The sequence below is a fragment of the Lepisosteus platostomus genome, chromosome 10, assembly GCF_059453375.1.
Source record: "Lepisosteus platostomus isolate fLepPlt1 chromosome 10, fLepPlt1.hap1, whole genome shotgun sequence".
Lineage (NCBI taxonomy): Eukaryota > Metazoa > Chordata > Actinopteri > Semionotiformes > Lepisosteidae > Lepisosteus > Lepisosteus platostomus.
In genome coordinates, this window is record NC_142620.1 from 49,284,454 (window position 1) to 49,307,716 (window position 23,263).

General features: G+C 37.1%; 1 protein-coding gene across 9 annotated transcripts in view; it reads right to left on the minus strand.

Moving 5' to 3' along the window:
* LOC148653859 (traf2 and NCK-interacting protein kinase) overlaps positions 1-23,263 on the minus strand; it is a 62,187-nt gene that overhangs the window by 12,169 nt on the left and 26,755 nt on the right. Inside the window, exons 10-25 of one of the 9 annotated variants that reach the window (XM_088596840.1) lie at positions 22,228-22,403; positions 20,679-20,751; positions 19,985-20,192; positions 19,552-19,701; positions 16,904-16,969; positions 14,757-14,924; positions 13,544-13,693; positions 11,559-11,690; positions 9,176-9,243; positions 8,728-8,816; positions 6,802-6,896; positions 5,458-5,573; positions 3,968-4,058; positions 3,020-3,190; positions 2,305-2,428; positions 736-891 (exon numbers count right to left, since the gene is read on the minus strand). In XM_088596840.1, coding sequence (XP_088452966.1) covers positions 736-891; positions 2,305-2,428; positions 3,020-3,190; positions 3,968-4,058; positions 5,458-5,573; positions 6,802-6,896; positions 8,728-8,816; positions 9,176-9,243; positions 11,559-11,690; positions 13,544-13,693; positions 14,757-14,924; positions 16,904-16,969; positions 19,552-19,701; positions 19,985-20,192; positions 20,679-20,751; positions 22,228-22,403 — 2,033 coding nt within the window. Of the gene's footprint in view, positions 1-735; positions 892-2,304; positions 2,429-3,019; positions 3,191-3,967; positions 4,059-5,457; positions 5,574-6,801; positions 6,897-8,694; positions 8,817-9,175; positions 9,244-11,558; positions 11,691-13,543; positions 13,694-14,756; positions 14,925-16,903; positions 16,970-19,551; positions 19,702-19,984; positions 20,193-20,678; positions 20,752-22,227; positions 22,404-23,263 lie in introns of all 9 variants that reach the window. The other 8 variants (XM_088596842.1, XM_088596839.1, XM_088596838.1 and 5 more) reach the window with 8 other exon arrangements.

Here is a 23,263-nt window from a genome sequence, read left to right on the forward strand (position 1 = left end):
TGTGTATCCATTCTGTAAACGTTTAAGAGCTGCGCATTACTCTAATATGGCACAGTGATGTATACGGGAGCACTTCCTCTGCTAAGTGGAAATGGTGTCAGTACCCTCTGACACTACATTTTAGGAAGGGGTGCTTTTCAATGCAACAGTTACATATCGATATTTGTTAATTTACATTTTACCTTGTAAATTTTACAATTCTCAACCCTTCCTTCAACTTCACTCAGTTGCTCTAGGCTGTGACGTTAATGTTAGCAGATACTGTATTGCTTAACTTAACTTCTGAACGACTCCTGGGTAAGTATCACAATACATAATTACAAGGATGAAACTAATCGCTTTTGAATACAATACAATGTTAACCCATGCCATGTGTGATGGACTGGGTTGTGGCATTATTCTTTATTGCTCCACCTTATTTCCACAATCTTGCAGGAACAACAGAACAAGCTAATTGTTCTGAATCACAGGAATGATCTGAAAGATTCAATCCTACATCTCAATGAAATTGATTAAAAAAACACCTCAGGTTTACTTTTCTTCAGACAATAATGGGTGTCCTTCTCCAGGCTGTAATCTGAAGTTGACAGCCAAATTTCAAAACAGTGCTACAGTATGTGTTTAAGATGGGTGGTTCAGGGAGCCTATGTACATATTTGGTGTTTACTCAATGATCAGGAACATTGTTGATTTTCACTCAAGCCCTCCTCTGAACTTCCTGATCACAAGATTTACCCCACAAAGCAGCACACAGGATCTCGGCATTGAATTTCTTCTTGTATTTGCGGATCTCGGGGGTGTCACTCTGAGGACGAATGTTGGTGGGATTCACGTTGACCACAGATCCTTTCCTGGCATTCTCCCTTCGGAATGGCTCTGCCTTACAGCCACCTGCAAGTGGAAATTGTACAGTAAATATCAATTTTTTTGATGACAGAAATGAATTCTTTCTACTTTGTGCTACAATGAACCCAACAAAAACAGAAAATGAAGTGCATCAAACAGAGAGTCATTCCAATTGGAATCAATTCATTTTATTATAGGATTACTTTGATCTGTTTTAACCTGACTTATAATTGCTTGGCTATACATACGTTCATTTCCATGCTCTTTTACGTTATACAGTATGTCACCATTAACTACTGACTTTCAAAAGTAAGGTAACACCCTCCATCTTGTGAGAGGAAAAACAATGTACAAAACATGCAAGCCAAGCTACGTGTTTGTTCATTTAAAGATTCAATGAAGAAGCTCAGCTGGAATGAAATCCAGCAGGTTTGGGAAGTCGAGGATCACGGCTGGAATCCCCACCACCCTGTCTTTTCAGAATTATTGAGGGGTCCCAAAATGTATTCACATTAACAACGAGCCCCCTGGATCCTTAACACAAAACATACAGCCTGAACATACACCATTAATGAGGATTCGTGCTGTTAAAGAGAAGGGGCTACTCCATTTGCACCTCTGCTAATGAAATTATTTATGGCTTCTTCAATATCCAGTGAAACAGAAGCTCTGTGAATACTGTATGTGGCACCGAGAAGCATTTAATGTTTTATTCACATGCAGGTTTTGCATGTTCCTTTTTTTTCTTGAAATTCTGTCAGATCAGATATGTTTTTGAAACTTTTCTATTGCATGATGCCATCTGCTAAATCCAGTTAAAGTAGAAAACTTGATTAAGTCCCTACCTTTTCAACTGAAATCAGTCAAGTGCAAAACAGAGTTCAGGACAAGATGTGACAGTTATTTATCATTGTGAATACAAACTCCTACAGCAATTTGCCAAACACAAAGTAAAACTGCATTCACCCCTTCATCAATAATATGATCAAAATCATTGGGAGTGTTTTGATCACACACAGTACCAACGGAGTTGGTGCTTACCCTGTCTTATGGCATTATCGATAATTTTACCATGCTAACTGTGTGAACATCACACAGTTCCCTTTGTTTTTCTAAACAATTTTATATTACATTTTGAATGTTATATATTAAAGGAGGGTTCACTATGAAACAAAAGGAGAAACATGGGTGTTTCAAGCACATTTTGAAAGTAGTTTTTGCAAAATGTGATCTAGTCATACTTTTTTTCATAAGAGCAATTTCTGCAGTGGGGTGAATCTGAGTGTGCTTAGGTAGGATCCCATGAAGGTCACTACCCACCCTAATTATATACGATTTATTGGCCGAACATTAGATGTTTGAAGTTGTGGTAATAATCTGATACACTGAAACAAATTTGCAAGGGTAAGACCTTATATTTACCACAGGCTGGAGTGTGAAAGATATGGGTTTACTCACTGGGACTTTGCCCCACAGGACTTTGGGGTGGGGAGATCTGCAGGAGTCGAGGGTCAATGAAGGGAGTGAAAGAGGAAGAGGAGGAAGAGGTGCTGTTTTTTCCTGGAGGGCTGCTAATGGGGCTCTGCAACACAGAAAACACAAACCCTGCTTTAACCAATTATTTTGCCTTAGTGACAGCAATACTGCATTGTATACAGTAAATTGGCCAATCCCATCTCTGAACGCCTGCTTAGCAATCTAGAGACTAAAAGCACAGCAGCACCCTCTGCTGTGTCAATAATTCATTTCCTCGGCAAGGAATTTAATACAGGTTCATATTTTCAGTTTCTGTGTTTCAGTATTCATTAACTTTTATAAACAGCAAAGGAGAAGGTGACAGACTTGATATGAAAACATAACTTGAAAAAAAAAATAATTTGGCTCAAAGTCTTAGTTCAAAGACTTCTACTGTAGCTTATAAGGTACAGCCTTTAAACCTGGTTCCAAAATGTTGCTCTTCTATAGGAAACAGATTACATACGGTAAGACTAGAGACTAGTTGGAATGCTGACATTGACAAAACACACTCATCCACCACCACATAGGTTTCTACTTGTCCTCCAGCCTTCCAAGTGTTTAACATCAGACCTGGAGAGTAGTACACTGTGGAATATACTGTAAGTAAAGTTGTGTGATTAAATTACAAATAGTCAGCAGCTGTGTGAGGACTCACATCCAGGCTGAGAACTCGGTTCTGTGGAGACTGAGGAGTGTGGGAGTCTCTCTGCCTGCTCTGGGGCTCGGGGTTCTCACTCTGCTGTAGGAGATCAGGGAGAAGGTAATTCTGATTGCATAACTCTAACGCCCTCTGCTGGTGGCTACTCTTTAGGTCAGCTACATTCTGCTAAAACAAAGACAAAATACAGGTCTGCATTACTTTTGGGCGACCTTATCCAACACATTCAGAATTAAGCAATCAGTTCCTTGCATTTATAAAGTAGTTCACCTCTACATGAAGTGTAACACCCACCTGGGTGTTTTGCAGCAGCCATTTTGGGCCAGTAGCCCTATAACGAGCATAGGACATCAGGCAGAGAGCTGAGAAGTACAGTAACTTTGCCAATTGAACAAAGGGAGGCCAGACTATGCAAGCCAAAAGTGGAATTTAGCCAGGGTACAAGGGTTATCACCACTACTCTTATGCAATGGGAGATTAGAATAACACAAGTTAAGGGTGTGTACAGCTGACAGAACTTGTATTGTGAGGTATTGTTTGTCTAAAATGAACAGGTGCATATTATAACAAAAATGATCGCATACAAATGTAGATTCGTGTGACTGTAGTAGTTTGTTCTAAACAACACATAAGCATGTGGAATGCACCCTCTAGTGGCCATATCTGAAATAAAACAATGTCCAGTTATTTCAACTTCACATGGTAGCTTTCAAAGAAACATTAATGTAATTTTTGCCTATTTAAAGGGGGACAACTGGTTTTTACAATAATCCAAGTGAGTGCAGTTTGGTTAATTTCTAATTCTACTTGATGTATTATGCTTATGGTACACTGACTCCATATAATAGCCGAGAAATTAAATGGCTACACAGTTAGAACTAATGACTCAAAATATAAGGAATATAGTTTTTGCCCATCATTGCTGCTAGGGAATAGTAGTTTTACCTGTTGTTGATTTAAATTGCAGTGTGGCTGCAATACAATTCCTTCAGGGGTTGTTCGTAAAAATCTCCCTTTCCCATTTCTCATCACGGGCCTGTTTCACAGAAGGAAAAAGGCAAAGTTCACTATGAAACAAGCACTTAGTGTCAATGAACTTCAAAATTCAGTTGCTTAGCCAAACCTTAATAAAGTACTTGGAGTACAGGTGTAATCTGAATTATTCTGCGTTATTGGTTTAATTCGCCTTGCTGAGAGAACGGCACTGTGACCTTAACGATGAGGCTATGGTATGCTTCCTTCTTTTTACTAGAAATGAGTCAGGGAGCTGGTGTGAGGGTGGCGACAGAGTAAAGAGAAAGATGCAAAATGATAATGCATGGGTATGTGCTGTAGAATCTAAAACGTACATGGTACATAGGCCAGCAGGAGTGGGGATGGTTAGGATCTGACCTCAATCTTTTGTTTCAAATCGAATCCCAGAGTAACAGAAGAATTAGATAAGATTATTAGAATAAAGGGTCTCGCAACACTCTTTGTTCAGATCGGTAAAGGAATTCTAACATTTTTCAGTTGGAAATATCAATACCTAAATATTTTTCACAAACTCAAAGTTTAAATATTATTCCTTTTCATTCTTCATATTTTTATTTCAAGGCAAAACATATCTTCCAATTAAAGTCGCCACTTCTACAGTACCACCTCTCTAGGATAGTCCGACTAAGAGCTCTTTCAAAACAACCTCTTAGGACTTCCAGGAAAAAGGAAGTACTTACAGAAAGGGGATATTACGCCTTATAGAAACTCAGGCTTTCCTTACAGAAACAAGTCTTTCCATCAGTAGAATGCATTTCAGATACTTGGAATTTGGTTTGTTCAAAATTTAAAAGTCACACGCATGGATTATCCAAAATTATTTTAGGCAGGGTGAGTTTTGAGCATCTGTGGAAGAGGGATTATTTTCTAGTAGGCCAGCCAAGGTCTTTGGATAAGAGTGGTTAATACACTGCAAGTGGTGAAATGACTCACACTCAGGAGCATGCCATCTGTTAAATATTGCTTAACCGGTAATGAATCGAAACTTTTTTAAATTGATTTTTTTTTTTGTGTGGGGTAGCACTCTGAAACAAAGTTGGATTTTCTCTTTCTGTCTCTGTAGACATGGCAGATACAGTATGTGCACATCCTGGTAATGACCTCTGCGAGAGAACTCTGAAAGGTCTGGTCCCTGTTATCACCTGTGCTATGCTGGAGACTTTGCCTGAGGACGCAGATAAAGCTTTAAATTTTGATCTCTTGCAATGCAATGGAGCACATGTCATTAAGGCCAAGGCAAACCCCACTGGCTTGAGGCCTTAAGCAGTCTTGGCTTGACTTGAGTCCTGTCCTGTCGCTCCCCTGATAAGATCAGCACTGTGCACTGACTACAACTGCTAGCTGGAAAGAAAAGTAGTTAGACAGACAGAGTGAGAAGAATCACAGAGAAGTTTACAAACCGGAAGTGGCTTCTTTCATCGTCATCGCTGCTGCCAACTTCGTCACTGGATGATGAATATTCTGTGGCCTTCACAAAAGGACCAGGGTTTGATTTTATCCCAGAATGAACTGCTACCTGCAAAACAATAAATGCCAGGCATTGCACAGGTATTGTTTGTGACGCATAATACAACCATACAAACAGGTATAACTGTTTACTTCATTTTTTAATAAAGCAAGATGAAGGCTAATCAAACTAAACAAAATATGGCTTCTTTTCTTCAGCAAAGTGTTCCTTTTCCCCCACAGAGATAACCAAATAAAAAGACTGTGAAAAAACATTAAATAATCCTGGAAAAATCTTAATTTCACATACAGTTTTCCCAGATTCCAATGTGATATTTTATCTGTTCAAATAATAGAACCTGAGTAGAATCCAAGAATACAGCTGCTCTGTCATCATTCCCAAAGGGCGCAAACACTAGTGTAATCTACATTATGTTTAATGTTTAATGTTTCTTTATTAGCCCTATACAATTTCTTGCATTAGGAATTCATCTTTTCGCATACCCCAGCTTTTCTCCATGGAGACACAGACACACAGACAGGGAGAGAAGCTTGGGGTCAGAGCGCAGGGTCGGCCATTGTATGGCGCCCCTGGAGCAGTTAGGGTTAAGGGCCTTGCTCAGGGGCCCAACGGAATAGGATTCCTCTGCCGGCCACAGGAGTTGAACCGGCAACCTTCCAGTCACAGGCGCAGATCCTTAGCCACAGAGCCACCGCTCCGCCCACTAAATGGCTATATTTCTCGAAATTAAAGAATAGTGACAGCAAATAAAAGCCCTACTCAGAAAAAAAAACGTACTTTGTCTGAGGCTTTATCTCTGGATTTCAAAATAAAATTATATGAAACAGATTAAAATGGTCTGACACAATTAAAGATAATTTCTAAAAGCATTTTTGTTATTAACAGTCAGGAATTTAAGAACCAAGGCATACACTTAGATTATAAACGTTGAGATAAAAGAACTATTCCAAATATTACAAGATGTGCAGACAATTTGTCCTTCACAGAGTTATTGAGGATGTAGGGTAACAACTGTTTTTGTTGAGAGGGGTCAACTATTTCAAACATTTTCAAAAACATAAACAAAACCAAAATTACATACATTACTCATAAAACATTCCGTTCCTTTAACAGTTTTATAAAATATACCCCAGTAATAGTCCATTATAATCTTTTGTTTATGGAAGGTTTCTTTTAAAACAAAACTTGTTCTGACACTACTGAGTGAGAAACCTCCCCCTTTTGTAGTATAATTAGAAAGGGGATAGACATTCCCATAGCTCAAGTCAAAACATACTTGGTGCTGAAATGGCACTCCTGGGCAACCATCTTGTGACTTTTTGAGCTGCTGGTGACGATTTTGTGGGAGAGGGCTGTCCATCTTTGAAAAACCTGAAAGATTAATACAGGTCACCATGAGATGTCATTCTGCTTACTATGCTTTCTATCAAGCCCTGCAACCCCAGTTACAGTATTTTTAAACTATTATTTTGATTTAATGCATATCCTATAGGATTAATTGGCCTTAATGAATGAATTCATAAGGGTTCAGATATTGTGTTTATTTCCCCACTAGTGTAACGGAGACTTACAGTTGCTTAATCATATTCCATGTTTCGCTATGTAAAATTCTTAATTTGCTGAGGTTCAGAGAGGACAAAAAGCTACAAATGTTTTTCAAGGCTTCTCTCTATTTATAACCCAGGAGCTGTGACTCATTACATACATGTGCCTTCTTACGACACTTCAAACGCTACACTATCCCACGCCTGTGCATCTTCAGCGAGAACCTGACTTTCAAGAAACCCACAGTTTGAAGGACTACAGTTTTTGATCTTTACATCTCTTTTTTAGTATCTTCTAGTGCCAACTGAATTAATTGAAAAAGGACTCTTCTCGACAAAGAAACAAAGAAAGTCAGAGGCAGAAAATAACCTGGGCAACGTTACTTCTGCACTTTAATTTCTTTGTGCTATTTTCAGCAGTTGCTGTGCACCCATTAATCGTACTTGCATTCTCCACCCATTCAACCACACAGCCAGTCAGTCATCCCCATGGCTCTTGTACACACCCACACGCCACATAAATAACCTGCAGAAGGTTTACAAAACAGAAAAGGGCTGTGCTTTCGGTTTCTCAGAGGGGCCAAATACTTTATTAAGGTTGTAGCTAAAAAAAAATCACATAAATAAAATAATTTGGGGTGTCCTTTTTTGATATAAAGATCCTAAAGAAATTGACAATTTATATTAATTGATATAAAATCCAGTTCAGGTGAACAAAACATGAACATAAACTAATACTCCAATATATTTGCACAAAATCTTTTTGATGTGTAAGCTACCAGCATTCTAATAGCTGAGTGAACAGTAATGAGCTTCACGCAATAGAAATAACATGAAACTTTTCCATGGAGTGCACATTTGACTAATTTGCATTATTTGGATTATCACACACCTAAAGCCTGCTTACTTTTGGAGATGAATGAGACATCCTCACAGTTGGCACAAAAACACAAAATCCTAAGTCACAGAACAGTATCAGGGAAAGTATACCCTGTCTTCACAGAAATTTAATTGAACAGTAAAACACAAACCAAAAGGCACAAGTGGAAACTATGTGGAAGTGTGTTTAACGCTGAGAACAAGAGGCACTTCTTCAAGAACAGTGCTTTCAGTCAATACTCTTTTTAAAGAGTAATCTGGAAATCTGAATAACTGAACATGAGAAAGAACAGCACTGAGAACATAAGAATCTGTGGCAGTATGGAACAAGCTATCCTGCCATGTTCTTAAAGCCGATATCGTGGCTTCTTTTAAGACATAGCTGGATGAGATGCTTGGATCAATTAGCCTCTAACGCAAAAACAGGCTACAAAGACCGTATGGCCTTCCTCATTTATAACCCTTTTTAAATAAATCCTTATTAACTACAATCCTTTTTATCGATATGCATCTTCCAACTCCATCTAAATCAACTGCTGCTCAAGCCTGTGAACATGCGATCATTCAATGAAGCAATTACTGTTTTCAATTAAGGATACTATGACCCTTGATGGCTGGATAGTACCCAAACTATTGTTCCCAATGATCTCTAAATTACTTAACTCCATAAATGAATCATGGGTTAGCTGTGAAATTGGTGATCAAATGGTTAAAAATGTGCAGAATACCCTCCTCTCCTTTGTTACCTTTCTTATGTTCCTCTGTGAAAACAGACGAACTTGACTGACTGCTGCTGGTTGAGCTACTGGTGCTGAGGGGGGAAGTCGGCGTTGCCACCTTGTCTAGCAAAGACAGCTGCTGGAAGCCACTGGGAATATAAAAAAAATACTTTTAAAGAAGTTCATACAATTACAATCGGACAACCACTCAATGTGTAACATTCACTTTTGGTGAATATGAAGGCAAAACAAAAGTTAAACATCAAAGTCTTGTGAGCCTGCAAAATACTTAGCTGTGGAACTATAAGCAGTTGTTTTCATTTTCAGATTCATGAATCTTCTCTTGTCAAATCAGATAAAACCAAATAATTTCCTGCATTTTTTCCCCAGTAATTTACATAAAGTACTAGATTCAACACATGCAGAGAATCCTTTGTGTATCATTCTCATATCTCTGTTTCTAACAACATTAGAACATTACTACATTATTACATTTAAGTAAACCCACCTGATGGAATTTTTCTGGTGATTTGAGAGTTCTCTACAGTAAAACTTTGATGTTGTTCGTTCTGGAACCTTGAAAAGAGGATTTAAAAATGAATGAGAAAAACAAATTCTCAGAAACATGGTTTTCTTCTACATTTTTTTCTATGGGTGATAAAAAGAAAATCTTTCTACAAAGTCTGCATACAGTATGTCTTGAGGGATTCAAACCACACTAGTACACATACAGTACTGTATGATATACAGTTCCTCAAACCTCTGGGATAATCTGTTTTGTTCTGGTTTTAGAGTTACAGCTAATTATTAATAAAAAAAATCTTTTGTACAGTACTTTTGGTACTCAAGGCTAAATGGAAGAAAGGAACCAGTGACTAAGCAATTGTAAGTTTTATTTGAAAAAAAAAACAACAGAACATGTGAGACTGATAATAATGATAGCCAATGTTATTATCTATTTTCCCCAAACACAAACACTGACTGAAATGCAAACACTGAACTTCAGGAACAAAAGTTTTGCAACAAACGAACAGATAATAACTTAGTTCAATATGAACTGTAACAAAGCTAAAGGAATCTTAAGAGCTGTCTGCAAAGTGGCAGAATATTAGATTAACTAATATATTCAGTAACTAGTCATACATAAGCAAAATAAAATGAATTCAGTCTTTCTGAACATGATCGGAATTTCATTGTGGTTTTAGAATTTGTACAACAAGCACCTCAAAATGAAGGAACACCGCCCTCTTAAAGAGGAACCGATCTTTAAACATCAGGTTAAAAGGGTAGACCAACTTCTTGAACTTAATACGCCTCTCCTTAGACAACATTTTATATGGAAGGTGAAAAAACCTAAATGTACCCTAACTTGCAAACCAGAAATGTACATGCTGCAGTGCTTTGAGTTAAAACTCTTTAAAAAAGTTATCTGGGAATATGAATAACTGAACATGAAAAAAGAACAGCATTGAGAACATACAGTACTGTAAGAAACCTCACCTCAGATTGAAAAGAAAATTTAACAATGAATACTATGAATACATTCTACTTGATTGAGGTCTGTTGGAACAAATTGTAGCAATGTAACAAATACTTATTTTAAAGAAGCACAATATTCAAGGCAACACTTAAGTATCTACGCTGGATCTATTTTCACAGCTTCCACACAGTTTTACATCAGTTTTTCTGCGTTTTATGATGCTCTGCCATGCTTTTACTCTGCTTTGTTGTACATATTTCAACACTGTATTACCACTATAAACAAAGCAGGGAAAATTCAAAATAAATATGAAAAAAATGTTTTTTTCAGATTATTGCTTTTGGAATTTGCTTAAGAAAGCAGCAGTTTCACAAGCAAAGACCAAATCTTGTGAAATATGCTATAAAAATACAGCATGTCTATCACGTTGTAAAAAGTGGCAGCATTTTGGTCACGGGTGGCATAAGTATCCTTAGGGAAGTCACAACCTCATGAAAGGGCCTCAGTTTCCTTTGCCAACAAGATCAATAACAGTATGTACAAGAACAAAACAAGCAATGAAATGAGGAAATACTTGACATGCGCTCATTTACAACAACTGTACACTGCAAAACAAATTTCTTCACCCAAGTGAAATATTTTCCCAGCAAGACAAATAAATACATTTAGAGAGGCAAAATGAAGGAACAGGTCACTTTCCTTTTAAAATGCTTAATGGAAATTTCTAAAGAAAGCCGACTTCTTAAGACAAACTGAGAATTTTACTGATTTGCAATGACATAACTACCATTCCGTTCCAGCATTAATGCATGGGAAGGTTTTCTCCTCTTCCATACTGTGGAAATTCACAGTGGAGTGAGAGTGCAGTGGATGAGACTGTCGAACACCTTTTATAGGTCAAATAAATATCCTATATGTAGATTTCTACATATAAAACCACACTTACTGTATATGTAGAAATGTAGATTTCACACTCATATCTGAAATCTTGTTCCATTACATATTTGCTACCTTCTCTTAAAATTGCACAGCATCTGCTATGACAACAATCTCAGACCTTGAAATTCCTTGCACTCTAATTATAACTTTGAAATAAAAAACTGGGCTCTTCACTTGACTTTATGGCTACAAGCTTATTGAGATATGTTTTCTCCACTTGATCCAATGCAGCTTTTCAACATTTTCTTCTGTGACAAAATGTTGATATTATATGTATTAATGTCCTTATTTCCTTCTTAATAGTTCCTCCTTAAGAAATATTTTAAGAAATGTTCTGCTCCCACTTGTAAAAACAGTTTTAAAAACAGCAAAACAAGAGCTTGATTTTATTCTTATCCTGGGATAAGGCTTTTCAGTCCCAATATCATCTTTGTATGTCAAGATGCTTTCTCAAGCAATGTCTGATGGTTACCTTGGGGGGTAGTTCCTCAGAGTTTGAAAAATCCCAGAAAACATCATCTTGCTCCGGAGACAGTGGACTCATGGCCATATCTGACATAGAGCTGCTGTGCTGCGTATCTCTGCTCAGTCTGAGATTCGCATTCTGAAACACACAGTATAACAAGGTTACTATTTTGTGTTAAAAACAGTACCTACCACCATTTAATTTTTAAAAACAACATGTATTAGTTTCATGATCATTAATATAAAACTGTCGCAATACATAAAGACACTGATTTATTTTAACTGATTATTTCTATAGCACGTTATAGGTAAAACCAAGCTTTTTTGCAAGAAGTGAGATACCTGGGTATTTTAAAAGCTGAAACAAAAAACTCCCATACACAGGCCATGGGCAACTAACCTTAAAATAATTGTACAATGGAGGAACACCACCAGATGTGTCTCACCAATGCTTACTGAAGACCACAACACATTGATAATTGCAGATTTGTTCAACAGTTTTCAAATTGATAATGATACATTTTTAGCACACATAGTGACATATGACACACATCACACACTAAATGACAAAGCACCGAGTACAGGAGCACCTAAATTCATCAGTGACAGAGAAGATTGAGTGTTTGGACAAGAGTCAAGTTGAAAGTCTCTTGGTTTTGATGATAAAGAAGCTTGGATGAAACTTGAAACTGCTCTGGCTACAACAACTTAAAGAATTCTTCGCTGAGGGAAACAAAAATGATTAGCAAGACGTACAAATGTATTTCCATACAGGGGTTTAGTGCTGAAAAATGTGTATTGTTGTGACCACAAAATTAAAAGGAGTAGCATTGCAGGCCTTAACATAATCAGATAGTGCAAGTATTTTAACAAAACCCTTGTATTAGGCTACTTCCAACCGTATAATTAGGTCTTAAACTGCCAAATGTTAAAGATGCACATTTTTCCTGTTACTTCATTTTTTACTACTGTTTTTGTAAGTCTATTTCAAATGTGCTTTTTGCTATTTTTGTTCTGTGTCATTTCCAGAGCTAATTTGTTTAAAAATAGTTCTGGAAATACAGCTACAGTAAATTCTAAATGGGTTGTGAATATATTTCACATTTGTATTAGCTTAACTGTGTGATATTTCATCAAAGAGTTTCCTCAGTCCTAAAGACAGTCAATTTTTCAAAAGATCATTTGTCCTACAGTATGTTAACTGAGAAAAAATAACAGTAACTTGACAGAACATACAGTGTCTAATACAATGAAGAAACAGCACTATGTTAATGCAGATGTTGAACTACTGTATATACCCCTTTTAAAATAAATTTAACCCTGTTCCCACTGCAGGGGAATAGGAAACTACATATATCGTCTAGTAAGACTTAGAAATGTGGAAACATTTATGCAATAGATAAGTTTGTTAATGCAAGCTTGGTTCAACACCATTGATGGCTATCATTCTTGTAGTAGCAATGAAGGGATTTTGTAACATCACATAATAATCTATGTGGTCTATAAATTGATCTGAAAGTAAAAATGAGACATGGAGAGCAACATTACAGCCAGTATACTTTAAAAAGTTTAACATTCTTAAATTCAATAACGTTTTTCTAAGCTAAAAGGATTTCCCTGACATGCTGTTCACTGGAATTTAATGTGCTATGAACAAAACTGAGATTTTGCCTGGGCAAATATTTTAATTAAAAGTCAGATGCAGAGCCTGGAAATTCAGGATAACCTGGTAGGCAGGACCTCACAAAGGTGCACGAAGAGGGAAGCCTGCTCCCAACATAATTAAAACATAAAGAAATGAGACAGATAACACCTTCCCAATCCCACCTCAAAATGCAATATACTGCAGATAACATGACATTACGCAGACAGTACAGAGAATGCAAAATACCTGAGCTCTGCCTGATGGAACGAGCAGTGGCATAGTTCATTTCTGCAGCTAGTTTGCATGATACTGTCAGGCCCCTTCAGTGTTTGTACAGTATGTCCTACCTGTTGTGTGGAGGCCCTTTGCAGGGCAGGTGTGCATGGACTTGAGCTGCTCCCAGAACCCAGTCTGGTTTGTAAATGCAAAGGCAGACCAGCAGCAAAGCGGTTCAAGTTTGAACGATGAGCATCAGCAGCTTTCATTCTCTCATCAATCTGAGCAACAGTGACACAATTCAAAACAGAAAAAAAAAACCCTTCAGACAAATAAACCAAACGAAAAGAGAATAAACTTTATGAGAAGATTGCCAAGAGATATGCTATCTCTATAACTTGCTCTATTTTAACAAGTCTCAGTCCAATAATGTTTTATTGTGCTGTTCTAAGTATTTGATAACTACTGTTCTGATAGAATGGAACTAGACTAAACAAAAATTGACAGGAAGGCTTTTTCTATTAAATGCGATTTTGATTAGTGCTAGTACTCCTACAGTACTAGCACTAATTAACAAATTAACAGAAGTAATGGGAAGTGGAAGTGCTAAATCTTTTTGCAACAAAGATCCTTGAATTACAAAATAAATTTTCCGGAATACATAAACTAACAGTCTCGCATGTGGCAAGAAAGTGAAGGCATTATGTAAGCACAATTAATTCTCTAAACGAAAGCCTTTGAGTAGTGTTACACTAGTTATAATACAGCTTCCCAAACAATCAGAACATATTTGTTGTTTAAGAAGCAGAAATAAAGTGAATTACATTTGATGTAACCGTGCAATGAAATTTTTCCTAAAATTTTTAGGCGCGTATGCTGGGTATAAAACATAATTTTATCTTGCCATGTACAGTACATTGCAGCTGTGGCTGAAGTGGGCAGCAGTGTGGTGTGGGAGTCATAACTGGAAGTTTGGGGGATCAAATCCTTAGTGGGGTATTGCTGTACCCCCGAGCAAAGGTAATTTACTCTAATTGCGTAATAGTTAAAGCATAATATCCAGCTGTATAAATGAGTGCAAATGTAAGTTGCTTTGGATAAAAGCATCAGCCGAATCAAATTAGTAATAATCCAACAATTTGCCCTGATTGTGTATGTCATCTAAAAAAACATTTTGAAATATTTTATTGCCACATGCGACATAAGTGTGACATCACACTTCTTCTACATTGTGTTTTGGCACAATCACGATGTTCACACAGAGAATGGGAAACAGCAAAACAAAAACAGCACAAAAAGAGCATAAACGATTAATCAAGCACAAACACTGCATGTAAGCTTTACCACTTTGCGTTGGTTATTTGCTGAGCTCTTAGGTCCTGAACTAGCAACCTGCTGGGTCTCCTTATTTTTCTGCTTGTGATCGTGCTGAAGCAAAAGCAGCTGGGTCTGGTCTTTGGGCAGAGTGCGGTGGAATTTTTTATTCTGCAGCTGAAGCGGCTCTGACTTTTTCTAAACAGCAACAACAAGAAGACACAAGAGTCACTCCTTGGACAGCCTTCTGTTAAGACGACACAGCAAAGCAAGAAAGGAACTGCTGCAAAAAAAAAACATTTTTATAAGCCCGGTGCACAAAGCAACCTCATTTATGCATTTACAGTAAATGGGAAACATTATCTTCACCAACTAACCTGCAGTTTGTTCAGGAAAATGTTATTTATGGGACAAGGAAGGCACTCCCACAAATTGTACTACAGTATGCACAAGTCTTGATACACAGAAGTACAGCAGGCACAATTATACACCCGCAGAAAGCGCGCTAATTACGTCACACACATACAGTAAGTGCGTAATTGCACTGTGTTACAGTATCGAATGGAGGGAATTCCTCCGGAATGGGGACACATTAAACATTGACCTAAGCTTAGAGAACTTGCTGGAGACTACACTAAGCCCAAATCACTTGATTTGAAGACTGGCATGGAATTTGGTGCAAGGCAACCTTTTCAATTGGCATTTATTTTTCAACTTAGCTTTAATTGATTTCCTTTCTACATAATTTCTCAAACAAGAGACCAATTTCATAAGTAGGCAATTATCTACCCATTTACCCATGTGGATACATGTTACCTGAAAGTTTCTGTGAGATTTTAGGGGATTGATCACAGTAAAAAGCCTTTTAGGGCAATTAAAAAGACATCTACAGTAAATGCAGCCCTGGTCATTTTTAATTCCTGACATTTTCCACATACTAGAACATTTCTATCACAATTCTTTTGAATTTTTGTTTTAAATATCTTATCTCCTAAAAATTCATCACCTAAAGTGGGAGGAAAACAATGCTTAAAAACATGCATTATGTCACTCACTCGTCCCTCAAACACCAACAAACTATATCGGAACCAAAAAAAAAGTAAAATTCATGCATTTATTTCTTGATCAACATTTTGCACAGATTTCAAAGTCTGGTTTCATGGTTTGTTTTGGAAAACCACTTTTACAGCGCACAGTAATAACCTGGCATTGTGATTCACACGCACTCACTCAGAAACATCATCTGCTTTTAATATCTCCTTGTAATCTTTATTGCAACAGCTTTGCAATAAAGCATAACTAAAAAACAATAAATATTAAAGAAGCTTTAATCATAATGCAATCATAAAAAAAGATGTGTCCTGCTTGTTCCAGATAGCTGTTGTTCTTATTTTGGTTTACGAATATTCTGCTAGCTTCATGTGACTCTTTTCTCCAGACAGAAGAGCATGGTAGCACTTTTCACTGACAAAAAAAAGAGCCATCTTTTGGAAACCACAACATCTGTTACAACACTCAATGGTTTGAGTATTGCTCATCACTCGCAAAGTTTTTTTTCAAAGAGGCAAAAATAATCAATAAAATTAAATAAAATATCAATCTACAGCCTGTTTGTAGCAACAAGCTTTAATAATATGATGTAAGAGATAAAGAGCTGCTTGTAAAGCATCATCACTCCTGCTACTAAGTTTTAATAATACCATAGTGGGAAATAGCACAAATGTAATACCTCTCAACATTTGCTGTTTCTCTTTCAGTATCCCTTAATGTGACAGTAACGGTTAGCACATGGACATTGAATACTAAGAACTGGCACCTGAAGGAGATTGTAGCAAACAGGTGAGGCTTGAACTGTATTTACAGCAATTTTGAAACATAAAATAGATTGGGCTCATGAGCACTGCTGTAGAGCCTGCAGCTAGAATTAATAGAAAGCACTCAAGGAAGGTTTTCAAGACCGGTAGTGCAATGTGGACATGGCCTCAAAACGCAGGGATTAAGACAAAAAGTCAGAGCCACCACACTTGATAAAAATACCTAATAAAAATAATATTGTTTTTGCACACTCAGGACATATTTCCGAATGTTCCACTGTATCTCAGCTAAATTTTACTCCATATGATCAATACGACCATCCGACTGGACCTCTTTTAAGATAATTGGGACGTTCTCTTTACCTTATCTCTCTGAAAGTCAGCAGGTCTACCACCACCATCAATTTTCTGTCTTCCTGAGTCTTCCACCTGTTGCATCATTTGAAAAAGGGGATTGTTTTTTTTTTCAAAAAATTAACAAATGGAAAGCAGCTGTGTTAAAAATGTTAAAAATGGCGAACAGCTTGCGGAGTACTTAAGTCCTCTCAATTCAATGTTTGATTCAGTCCAGACAATACTAATTAAGATGTAATGATAGAAGTAATTAATTCGATTTGGATGATTGTCGTAACCCATTAGGCTGGGTGAATTATAGCCAGTTCATAAGGATGAGATCAACTGAAACACTGGGTAAGCTGAGCCAAGGAAGGGCAATGCTGTGGTGGAGGGAAATATTCAAAGCAGTGAATACTGGGCTACAGTGCATTTGAAACATCATAATGTTTCTGGTGAGCAGAAGTGGATGAGGTGAGAGTTTTCATTCTCCTGAACTCTGGGATGCTCCTCTGCTTTCTTGCCTACATTCTTTAAGAGAACAATGCTAGTGCCTAGTAGGGTCTACGGCAACCACAGGGCACCAGCAGGTCAACACCCTTGACAGGACCTCAATTCATCTTGTGATGCTCTGAAGTACAGGACACTTTACAGATAACAGCTAACCTAGCCATCATGTCTTTGAGAGGCAGAAATCAAACAAAGTACCTAAGAAACCAACACAGATATACATGGCACATGCAAACTTCACACAGAAGGCAACTGTGCAACCCACCATGCTACCCATTTCCTGCAATAATATGTCAATATTTGCACACTCTAATACCTTATATAAATTAATTACACATGGTTTGGACTAATCATGTTTGCAAATGAACAAAACTGTTTTAGCGTTTACAAATAAATAAAAACAAAAAACCCACACACTGTACATCTGAGACTTGCATGTTTTTGCTGAAAAGAAAACCTACTGACCATCTGTATTTAATTAAGTCGGGCCACTTTCCAGATTTCTGTCAGAAGTCATTATTGTTAGTCTATAGCTCTGACGAAGTCATAGATACATATGAGGCACAGATTCTTGCTAGTGTCTAGTCTGTGCTTTTACATCAGTTTACAACAGTTTTGAAATACACTTTTATAGTTATTTTAGATTGAGTATCAGCCATATACAGCCATATGTTTTCTTACACTTGCACTTTAATGCCATTTAGCAAGTATTTAAAATGCATTATTTGCATAGCCAGGAAATGTTATTTTTCCTTCCAAACTTTCAGAAAGTATGACAGTAATATGGAATACAGTATGTACGTAGTTTTGTTGACAAATACCTTGGTGTTTTTGATGAAACATTACACATTTAATTAATGCTGCTATTGTTCAATTTTCTGAACATGAGAAATTATGTGTTTTGTGCATCAGCATACACTACCTGCACTCATAGTAGTAATCATGTAGTCAAACACTGACATGTAAAAGACTGAGAAAACATAATGAAACTGATTTATTGCATAATAATTAAAAGCAGATGCCAGTTATGTTTTCTTGAATGGTATACAAAAGCCAGGAGATCAGCTTGATTATTAAGATGATTTTCACAGCCGTTTATAGCCTTGTATAAACTGCAGGTAATTGAAATGGTTTTCCTCAATGTGGTAAGATAGCAAAAAAAGACATGATCAGAGAAAATGTTCTCTGTCTATTCCAAATCCTTGTGACCTTTTAACATGTTTCATGTTTTCCTAATCAACACTGAATGGTGTTTTTGTTCTAACTTCAAAAAATGCTTCTTACCATACTACAAAGCTTATATTTAACACAACCTACTCTTTTTGCAATGCTCTTATTACTTCAGCACATATGTGAAGAAATAAGCACAGACCACGTCTGAAGAGATTTTCATAACTGGTAGTAATAGCTAATACTGTGTATTTCTATTAATCTTTGTCATTTAAATACAAAAAATAAATTTGTTTGATAAAGTCTAGCAAATGTGAAACAATAGTAAAAGGGAGGAATGTGAGAACCTCTTTATTATAGTGACAGAATGGCTGAAATGGTTTGAAACCCCCTGTTTTTTACAGCGTCAGCAAGCATTAATAGACCTCTGACCCGAGAGTTTCCTGCTCCAAAGCCATTTCCCACGGTTCAGCATTTGGGAGACTTCATTACACCAAACACTCTCAGGCCACAGAAACGACTATGGATTTCTCATGTCAAATAGACACTAGCATGACTGAAGAATTCTTTAGGAGTTAACTAACATATGACTAGGGCCAACTCAATGGTGGGGGGGATATAGCTCTGACCAGTCCCGTCTGAACGACCAACAAAAACATTTGGACCTTTCAAATTAATAATCAATTAAGATATTTAGTCAAATGTTCGCTATGACTTCAAATATACAGTATATACACTGTACAGTATGTGAGAGGAAAATGAAGGCCACTAAAGCGTTTTGTGAGCATCACAGCTTTCGAAAGAATGCTTTAATGTAATCTGGTTTTGTAAGAAAACAAAAGACTTAAATGAGAAGTAAAATCTGTTCCACAAAGAAAATTATTCAGATTTGTGAAACCATCCCTTGTTGCATGTATGGTTTTCCTAAAACCAGCATTAATAAAAGACAGAGTCACTCTTCCAGGACTTCATGGTATTTGTATTCTTTAGAGTGGTACCTGTTTCTTTTCTCCTCTCCTGTGCTCCTCTGGAAACTTCAGCCTCTCCTCCAGGAAACCTTTCTCGTCTCCATCAGTCTCATCTCTCCACTGCATCTCCTGCAGCTCTGGCCACAGGTAGCCAGCTTCTCGCTGCTGTCTCCTCTGTTGCTGCAGGAGCAAGACAAAGAAAAACACAAGAGTGAACGAAAACAATGGAGGATTGACCCACGTGTTAGGTTTATGTAAAATCCTTTGAGAGAGAAATAATCATTGTTTAGAACACTAATATCATTAAGCCCAGCACACAGTGACTACTCTTTCTAATAGTAATTCAAATAAAGATCTAATATAACACTATAAAAAAGTCAAACTGTTGAAACAAATTTCATTGACAACGTGCACTTTTCCTCACACAAATGTAAGTGGTCGGGAAAAGTCAGCAAGACTGTACCTCTTCCAGCCTCTTCCTCTGCTCTTTCTGCTCTTCGATCCTCTTCTGGCGCTCCGCCAGAAGCTGCTTCTTATATTTCTCCTGGTCTTTGAGCTGCTGCTGCTGAACCTGCTGCTGTCTCTGGGCTTCGGAACGGTTCTTATTCTCCTGCTGCAGCCGGAGAAACTCACGACGCAATGTCGACTCTCCTGGCAGGTTCACGATGGAGCTACAAACACGCAGACAAACCACAAACACGTTTGCAAACGCAGCTCTTGGTCACCGCCATATGCGAAGTCAACTGCAGTCATGTAATGTCGATATGAGGAGCATATGGTGACACGGAAATGTCTTAAACTATTATGATCTGGTGCCTAAACTTACAGCCAGAAAAAAAAAACACTAAATGCCTCTATTTTTAAAAAAGCAATCCTACTGACATGTTGTAACTATCTGTATGCCAGATGTGCCGAAATATAATCAAACCATCCATACATCTGTGATGAACATCGCTTTCAGGAGTTACTGTACAAAATATTTAGTTGATGGCCAAGATGTTTATTTCCATTCTTTCAACTGTTCTTTCAATGTCCTTGTCAGAAATACTATTCAAGGCCCAGGGTCTTTTGCCACTACCAGATTGGGACTTGCTTCAGCTCCTTTTTTGCTTTCTGAGGCTGGAAAATTTCCATGATCTGAGGCAAGAAGACAATACCTTGGCTCTCCTTCGTCTTCATTCATCTCCTCCTCTTCATCCTCACTGCCGCTATATTCGTATTCCGTCTCCTCTGTTGAGATTTTGTGGAAAGAAATGAAATATTTGATGTGCGAACAGAAAAAAAACAACAGAAAAGAACAGGCTGGCAAGCTGTTAAGAAAACAATGAACTGGCCTCATGCTCATTCAAGGTTTTTTTTCTTGCTTGCCATATGGTTTCCAATATGGATAAGGAAAAAAGGTTCTCATATAAAACCTAACGCATAATGCTTTTCCACAGGCCATACTCGTTTTCTCAGCTGGTTAAGTATTATGAAAGTGTATTGCTTAATACAGCCCTGCCCTAATGTACTGTACATTTTTTAGTTCATTAATTTTTATACTGCCAACTATTTTTATTGCAACTCCCAGTTGGGAAGGTAGCACAGAACCATTAAAAGGGCCTAAATATTAACATTTGCTTTAGTGTGCAAATTTTGTCACTATGTTGATGGTTCTTTCCCAGAATAATAAATCTTTTGTCCCCTCCCCCACGCTGATAATACAGTGAACACAGGATTTAAGTATCCTTTATAGTTTAAAGTGCTACACCTTTCTGAAAAGGAAAAAAAAGATCTCATTTACACACAATGTTTCTATTAAGTGCGTCATATGGGATGATGCAAAAAAAGAGAAAACCAGCTACATGAAAAATGTATACAGAATTGTACTTCACAGCCAACGTCTTTTAGGTTATAATAACAGCACAGTCAGCTTTTATGTTGTATAGCTGCAGTTTCATTGCTGAGCTCCAGGGTTTGTTTTAACATTCATCTCGGTGGCCATCCAAAATACTTGCCAAATGGAACCAAATGCATGGGGGAAAAACCACATTTAATTTCTTGAAAACCACTGGGCTCAGATGTTAAGCTACACAGTGTAATTATGTGGTGTGACAAGAAAAAGGGCGCCTCTTGTGGTTGAGTTCTGAAGATAATTAAACATTTCTAATTTACATTCCTCTGGGATGACATGCATGGAAGATCCTGTCATGCAATTTCCATCTTGAAGTTGTCATATCCTAACCTCTTCTGCCAAATTACTAACTTATCCCAAAGTCATGCTGCAGTCCATAATTACGAACAAAAATATAATGAGTACAACAAACATCTACTAAATCTAGGGGATTAAAAAGAATGGCAGTAAAGCATTTCATCAGCATATCCCCAAAAAGACATCAATTGACTGTTTTACAAGCCATCATTACAAAAGGAGGGAAAACATTTCTTTTTTCCAAGCAACAGATAAAGCTGCATAATTAACCAAAAGCAGGAAACTCTTGCTCCTGGGGGTAGAACTCTTGCGTTTAATGATAGAAGTTTAGATTTTCCCTCTTTTAAAATAGTATAGCTCGAAGCAGTTGGAACAGCTAATGGACTTGTGCCACCAATGTGCATACTGAAACACATTTTTCTTCTGCCAAGGTACTAAAATGTTGATTCACAAACATTATTTAGTTATTTTGAGGGAAAAAAAAGGTTCAACTAAGAAATAATACCATTGCACACCTTTCTCACCCTTCTTCTTCCTGGTCCTGTCTAAATGGTCCTTGAGCATAATTCGAATCTGCCGTTCGTTTGACAGATCCTTAACGAACGAATGCCGCAAAAGGGTTTCTGTGGAAGGTCGGTGCTGATAGTTCTTAACCAGACAGCTCTCTATGAAGGTCGAAAATTTCTTTGTCCTTTAAGAAAAATGATATAACACACTGACAGTTAGAGAAACATAGCCTGTGCTTTGATAAGTACTGGTTGAACAAACACTGCTTGTTCAAAAAGTGGCCAGTTATGTTTTAAATAATTTGTAAATAAAAATCAAAAGACAAGAGTTGGTTGATTAATGTCTTAAAAGTTAAATCGAACTAGTGTTCGAGAGAATACCTGATGAACGTCTGTTAAAGGTGTATTTTGTGTGGAACTGTTATCACTATTTATCTAAAAAGTAATGAAATTAAAGAAATTATATAACCCAATAGAAATTGCCCTCTGGGGGTCAGAAGTAAGACTTCTGAGTGAAACATAAGATATTTATGTGTTCACTAGACTGGTTATTTTGATGTAGTACCAAAAACTCTAGTTATATTGTTACCACAGGAACCAGAGGTTAGGTTATTTTTAATCACTTTATTTTGAAAATTATAAATAATTATATTATTTTGTGGTTTACAGGGATACTGATTACTTCTAAAAATAAATACCAAAATAGGAACTACAGGCAGACAGAGACTAACTTAGCATGCATACTGTATTTCTCAGAACAGGATGGTCTGAGAGATGTGTCATTGAATTCTTTATGTCCAAGTGCAAAACTGTGCTTATTTGGCTATTCCCCTGATATGCATTTTTAGGAAATGCTTCAAGTTGAGAGATTAGTACTATGGATTTCTTTTAAAAAAAACTTTTTTCATTTCTCAGACAAGGTCAATTTATGAACTATAATTTGCACTTCAAGAGTACACAATGTGGCATGTGTAAGAAAAAACAATAAAATAAATACCATACTGTCAATACAGTACTTAATACAATGCTCATGCACAAAAAGGTG